Source organism: Carlito syrichta, unplaced genomic scaffold, assembly GCF_000164805.1.
Source record: "Carlito syrichta isolate Samal-C Ts95f unplaced genomic scaffold, Tarsius_syrichta-2.0.1 Scaffold153666, whole genome shotgun sequence".
In the NCBI taxonomy this organism is placed as follows: Eukaryota; Metazoa; Chordata; class Mammalia; order Primates; family Tarsiidae; genus Carlito; species Carlito syrichta.
This window is the reverse complement of record NW_007097762.1, coordinates 947-7726: the sequence shown is the minus strand read 5'-3', so window position 1 is coordinate 7726 and position 6780 is coordinate 947. Positions and strand designations below refer to the sequence as shown.

Genomic DNA, 6780 nt, shown 5'->3' with positions numbered 1-6780 from the left:
TCACCTCAACTTTCCAAAGTGCTAGGATTATAGGTGTGAGCCACTGAGCCCAGCCTCAAGTGTATACTTTTTTTTTTTTTTTGAGTTGGAGTCTCACTCTGTCACCCAGACCGGAGTTCAGTGGCACGCTCCCAGCCACTGCAGCCTCAACCTGCTGGACTCCGGCGATCCTCCCACCTCAGCCTTCCAAGGAGCTGGAACAACAGGCGCACACTACCACGCCCGGCTTATTTTTGATTTATTGTAGAGACGAGGTCTCGCCAAGTTGCTCAGGCGGGTCTCGAACCCGCGGGCTCAGGCAATCCACTCACCTCGGCCTCCCAAGGTGCGGGATGACAGGCTGAGCCACCAAGCCCGGCCAACTGTATACATCTTTACTGGACAGTGCAGTGAACACTTACATGTGGTCACAGCCCCTGAGTGCCTCCTTGAATTTTTTCTTTCTCTGTCATTATGCAGCAGGCAACTGCATGTCCAATTTCTCTCACCATGATGTGTTTACACCTGTTTTGTTTTCATTTAGAGACAGGGTCTTGCTCTGTCACCCAGGCTGGAGTGCAGAGGCCCAATCATAACTCACTGCAGCCCTGAACCTCCTGGACTAATGTGATCCTCCCACCTCAACCTCCTGAATAGCTGGGACTACAAGTGTGTGGCTGACATGTTGCTTTTTATTTTTATTACTTATTTCGTTTATTTTTGAGTCAGAGTCTCAGTCTGCTGTCAAGGATGGAATGCAGTAGCACAATCATGACCACTACAGCCTCGACTTCCCAGGTTCAAGCAATCCTCCAACCTCAGCCTCCCGAGTACCTAGGACTACAGGCATGCGCCACCACATCCAGCTAATTTTTTTGTTGTAGAAATAAGACCTCTTTATGTCCCCTAAGTTGGTCTCAAACCCCTAGACTCAGGCAATCCTCCCACCTCAGCCTCTCAAAATGCTGGGATTAGAGGCATGAGCCACTATACCTGCCTTTGCATTTTATTATTTAATTGAATGTTATTTTATTATTTATTGCATTTCACTTTTTTTTTTTTGAGTTGGAGTCTCACTCCGTTGCCCAGGCTGGAGGCTGAGGCAGGAGGATCACCTGAGCCCACCAGGTTGAGGCTGCAGTGGCTGTGAGCGTGCCACTGCACTGCAGCCTGGGTGACAGGAGTGAGACTCCAACTAAGAAAAAAGAAAAAGAAAAAGAGGTTAAGAGGGCTGTCTGATCCACCCCACACCATGTAAGGACACAGTAGTAAGTATGCTCTATGAAGGCACGCTGACCTTGGATTTCCCAGTCTCCAGAACTACGGGCAGCACATTTCTGTTGCTTATCAATTATCTGGCTAAGACATTTTTGTTACAGCAGCAGGAATGGACTAAGACACACACAAACACACATACACACATGGCCAGTACGTAGCTGTGGCGACATTTATTAAGGCAATATCGAACTCCAAGGTCCCAGGACAAGGCGGGGCAGGTGGGCCTCAGCCCCTCTCTGCTCTGAGATGACTCAGAGACTTGGCGGCCCACCCTGTCCCTGGGAGGCCACTTCTCAGACCAGCTGGCCAAGTCTGTCCCCTGAGGGCTGAGACCCCGGAACCCTGGTACAGAAGGGGAAGTGGAATCTAACAACGATATCCCTGGCTTTTAAGAGGAAAAAAAAAAATCTCTTTTGGGCCCTTCTGAAGAGAATTTTTTTCTGGATGCTGCTCTCTACTGCGTGATGGAGCGCAGCTCAGAATATACTTCCTCCAAGCTTGGGGTGGGGAGAGGGACCCGTTTTGGGGGCCTGTTTCCCGACTTGGCACCTTGGGGGGGCTGGGGAGGGGAGCCCCCGGGAGGGACGGAGTGCTACTTCTTCTCCTCCAGGGCCTTCTCGGCGATCCCAGGGGCGAAGGGGCCCACGAGCCACATGACAGGCGTGTTCTGGGCCACGTGCTCCACCATGCGGTCCAGGGCCTCCCGAGCCTTGGCCACCTGCTCGCGGCTCTGGGTCAGGATGCTGCTGGACAGGTCCTGGAAGGAGTGGACCCCGGAGAAGGTGGCCTGGAGGGCCTCCGCCTGGCGGCCAGCCTGCTGCGCCTGGTCCTTCACGTGGGCCGGCAGCCCCTGGAGGCTGGCGCCCAGCGAGGCGCAGGTGGCCTGCAGCTGGCGGGCGATGTCCCGGAACATGGCCAGCGCCCGCGACTCGACCTGCTGCGGAGGGGGAGCCTTCAGGTGGGGGAACTGAGCCCAAGCAGGGGATCCAGGTCGCAGGGGTCCTCCTGCCAACCATGGGGGCGGGGTGTTGGTGGGAGGAGGGGGCGTTCTCTTTATGCCTCGAACCATGTGAAATACACACCAGTCATTTCTCTCTTTTTTTTTTTGAGTTGGAGTCTCACTCTGTCGCCCAGACTGGAGTGCAGTGGCCGCTCCTGGCCACCACAGCCTCGACCTGCTGGGCTCCGGTGATCCTTCCACCTCAGCCTTCCAAGTAGCCGGAACTACAGGTGCACACCACCACGCCTGGCTCATTTTTCTATTTATTGTAGAGACGAGGTCTCGCCAATTTGCCCAGGCGGGTCTCGAACCCGCGGGCTCAGGCAATCCACTCACCTCAGCCTCCCAAAGGCGCAGGATTACAAGCTGAGCCACCGAGCCCAGCTATTGTGCACTTTAAACGGGTGATTTGGACAGTATGCAAATCACATCTCAAAAAAACTGCTAAAGAAACTAAAAGTATCAGCCAGGCTGGGAAGGTGTGGAAGAACTTTCCAGGCAGAATGAAAGCATAGGGGTGGGGTGGGGGGAGTAGAGGGGTGTGTGTGTGTGTGTGTGTGTGTGTGTGTGTGAGAGTGTGTGTGTGGAACACAGTTTAAATGAGGAATGAGGTCTTTGAGGCCGGGTGTGGTGGCTCACACCTGTCATCCCAGCACTTTGGGAGGCCAAGACGGGAGGATAGTCTGAGCCCAGGAGTTTGAGACTAGCTTGGGAAACAGGGCAAGACGACGTCTCTATTAAAAAAAATTAGCTGGGCATAGTAGCCATGCCAGTAGTTCCAGCAACTCGGGAGGCTGAGGTGGGAGGACTGCTTGAGCTCAGGAGGTCGATGCTGCAATGAACTGTGATCGAGCCGCTGCACTCAAGCCTGGGCGACAGAATGAGATCCTCACTCAAAAAACAAATAGGCCAGCGTGGTGGCTCAAGCCTGTAATCCCAGCACTTTGGGAGGTGGAGGCGGGAGGACTGTCTGAGCTCAGGGGTTCGAGACCAGTCTGAGCAACTTGGCAAGACTTTGTCTCTACAATAAATAAAAAAATTAGTCGGCTGTGGTGGCTCATGCCTGTGGTTCCAGCTACTTGGAAGGCTGAGGTGGAGGGATGGCCTGAGCCCAGCAGGTCGACGCTGGGGTGGCCGTGAGCGTGCCACTGCCCTCCAGCCTGGGCGACAGAGGGAGACTCTGACTCTAAATAATTAAGATGAAAATACGTGTGTTCCCTGACAATTTCCCTGGCCATGAATGAATGAGTTAAGCACAGGAGCCCACCAGCTTGGGACTCTGAACTTGAACCAGGTGGCTGGTGGCCAGAAGGCACCCACATGGTAACAAGATCTGCTTTGCACCTTTGAAAGGTGGTCCCAGCTGCTGCAGTCAGCAGCGCGGGCAACAGGAGATAGATTTAGGTGGGAGGTGGCCTGGGGCTGGCGCCAAACAGCTTGTACTTATAGAGAGCCTTGTGGTATCTTTAAAATACCATGTTTGTAGCCCTTACTAGACACTTTACATATGAACTCTGTTCACCTTTTTTTTTTTGAGGTAGGGTCTGGCTTTGTCTAGCAGGCTGAAGTGCAGTGGCACAATCACAGCCCACTGTAGCCTCCAACTCCTGGGCTTAAGCAATCCTCCCACCTCAGCCTCCCAAGTAGCTGGGAACACAGGTGCCACCATGCCCAGCTAATTTTTGTATTTTCTGTAGAGATGAGGTCTCCTTACATTGCCCAGGTTGGTCTTGAACTCCTGGGCTCAAGCAGCCCTCTCACCTCAGCCTCCCTGAGTTTCTGGTCTTACAGGTGTGTGCCACTGTGGCCAGCTCATTTCACCTTTTAAAAAGTTGACATGTAACTTACACACCATAACAATCACCCTTTTTTTTTTTGAGTTGGAGTCTCACTCTGTTGCCCAGGCTGGAGGGCAGTGACATGCTCACGGCCATCCCAGTGTCAACCTGCTGGGCTCCAGCAATCCTTCTGCCTCTGCCTTCCAAGTAGCTGGAACTACAGGCATGCGCTACCACGCCCGGCTAATTTTTTTTTTTAATTTATTGTAGAGACAAGGTCTCGCCAAGTTGCCCAGGCGGGTCCCAAACCTGCGGGTTCAGGCAATCCACTCACCTCAGCCTCCCAAAGCACGGGATGACAGGCTGAGCCACCGAGCCTGGCTCTTTTTTTTAATTGTAGAGATGAGGTCTCACCAAGTCGCCCAGGCAGTCCTCTTGCCTCGGTCCCCCAAAGTGCTTAGATGACAGGCTAAAACCACTGAGCCCAGCCACAATCACCCTTTTAACTGTACAATTCGGTGGGTTTTTTTTAGTACATTCACGAGATTATGCAACTACTGCTTTTATGCAATTCCAGGAAATTTTCATCACCCTCAAATGAAACCCTGTCCCCATCAGCTACCATTCCCAGTGCCCTCACCCTGGCACCCACGAATCCATACCCCGACTCTGTGGACTGGCCTGTTCTGGACACTTCATAGAAGTGGAGTCTGACCCTGTGTGGCCTTGGGTGTCTGGGTTTCACAGAGTGTGAAATCCTCGAGGCCCGTCCACACTGTGTCCCGTGTCAAGCCTCCTTCCTGCTTATGGTTGAGTGGTACGCCAGTGTGTCCCACGGGGCCACATTCATTTGTCACTGGATGTGGGCCATCTTCCGCCTAATCGCTATTGTAACTTGTGCTGCCATGAATGTTCACATGCAAGTACATATCACCCCCCAAATTTGGCCACCCTTCAAAAGGTCCTATATCCCATCTATGGACAGGGAAACTGAGGCCCACGGCAGCGAAGCTGAGGAGCTACGGTGTGAGGGAAGGGCTAAGACTGAGGGAGTATCCTTCAGAATGAGGGGTGGCCAAGTGCAGTGACTTTGGGAGGCTGAGGCAGGAGGACCACTGGAGCCCAGGAGTTTGAGGCCAGCCTGGGCAACATAGCAAGATCTCGTTTGTTTTTTTGAGTTGGAGTCTCACTCCGCTGCCCAGGCTGGAGAACAGTGTCACACTCCCAGCCACCGCAGCCTCGACCTGCTGGGCTCCGGCGATCCTTCCATCTCAGCCTTCCAAGTAGCTGGAACTACAGGCATGTGCTACCACCCCCGACTAATTTTTTTGATTTATTGTAGAGATGAGGTCTCACCAGGTTGCCCATGTGGGTCTCGAACCCACAGGCTCAGGCAATTCACTCACCGCGGCCTCCCAAAGTGCTGGGATTACAGACTGAGCCACCGAGCTCGGCCTCAAGATCTTGTCTTTATCCCAGGAAAAAAAAAAAAGCTGGACATGGTGGTGCATGTCTGTTGTCCTAGCTACTTGGAGGAAGAGGTGGGAGGATCACTTGAGTCCAGGGGGCTGCAGACCCTGTCTCTTTCTCTAAAAAAAAGATGAAGGTGTGAGAACTGTGTCAGGCATAGATTGCATAAATGCTTACACACGTGGCAGAATGGCTGAGCCCAGCACAGGAGGCCAATGATTAGAACAGAGCAGAAGGGACCAGAGAGTGCTAACTGGAAGCTCGGCCTGGAGTGGGTGACTAGGAAGGATCAGAGGGGCACTGCAATTAGGGCAGGAAACATTTGAGACTTCAGGTAAAGGAGACGCGGAAACAGCATCCAGCAGTGATACACAGCAACACCCAAGCCCAAGAGCAGAAATCCACCGGGGCTTCCTGGAAGAGGTGTCAGCAGCTCCCCAACGAAAGCCGTGAACAGGTGCACGGCCGGGAGGTGCATTCCAAGCAAGTGGGCCCACAGGGCAGAGGCGCGAGAAGTGAAGTGGAGCCACCCCCAGCCTTGTCAAGCGCCCTGTCACGCCCCCACTCCCTCCCGTGGGTACCTCAGGCTGGGCCGGGTCCTTCTCTGTGCCCGGGAGTTGTTTCTGGCTCCAGCTGAGCCACATCTGGTGCAGCATCTCCTGACCTTCCAGCAGCTTCTGGTCGACCCCGGGCTTGACAGCCTCCATCTGGGGCAGAGGTGGGAGGCTGAGAGCAGAGGCTCCTGCCAGGGTTCCCCAATGTCCCCGCCAGGAAGGCGGCATTCGGGGGAGCCCCTCTGTCATCGGCCTTGTGGGAGGCCTGGACGGGACGGGGGCTTCCCTGGTTGCGGGGACCCACAGGCCTGTGGGCTTTGGGCCACCACCTGGCTCAGGCGCGGCAGAGAAGAGGCTGCATGTGCCGGCCACCCCACCCATCTGATCTGTTTCTCCTTCAGGTAAGAAGCCCGGACACGTGATTGCCTCTGACCAATGAAACACGAGCAGGCGGACCATGCCCACTCAGCCAGTCACCTCAGCACTCTGGGAGACCAGGCGAGTGAGTTGCCTGAGACCGCAGGTTCGAGCCCAGCCTGGGCACCGTGGTGAGCCCCCGTCTCTACAGTAAATAAAAAATGAGCCAGGCGTGGTAGTGTGCGCCTGTAGTTCCAGCTACTCAGAAGGCTGAGGCGGGAGGATCACCGGAGCCCGGCAGGTGGAGGCTGCGGTGGCCAGGAGCGGCCACTGCCCTCCAGCCTGGGCGACAGAGTGAGACTCC

General features: G+C 54.6%; 1 protein-coding gene across 1 annotated transcript; it reads right to left on the bottom strand.

Annotated features, from left to right (window-relative positions):
• Window positions 1–1403: 1403 nt before the first annotated feature.
• LOC103252160 (perilipin-3-like) lies at window positions 1404–6212 on the bottom strand (the record flags this gene model as incomplete). The annotated part of the gene is made up of 2 exons (XM_008050782.1): window positions 1404–2194; window positions 6087–6212. Coding segments are annotated over 2 exons (471 nt in total), but the record flags the coding sequence as incomplete, so codon positions are not given.
• Between the last annotated feature and the right edge of the window lie 568 nt (window positions 6213–6780).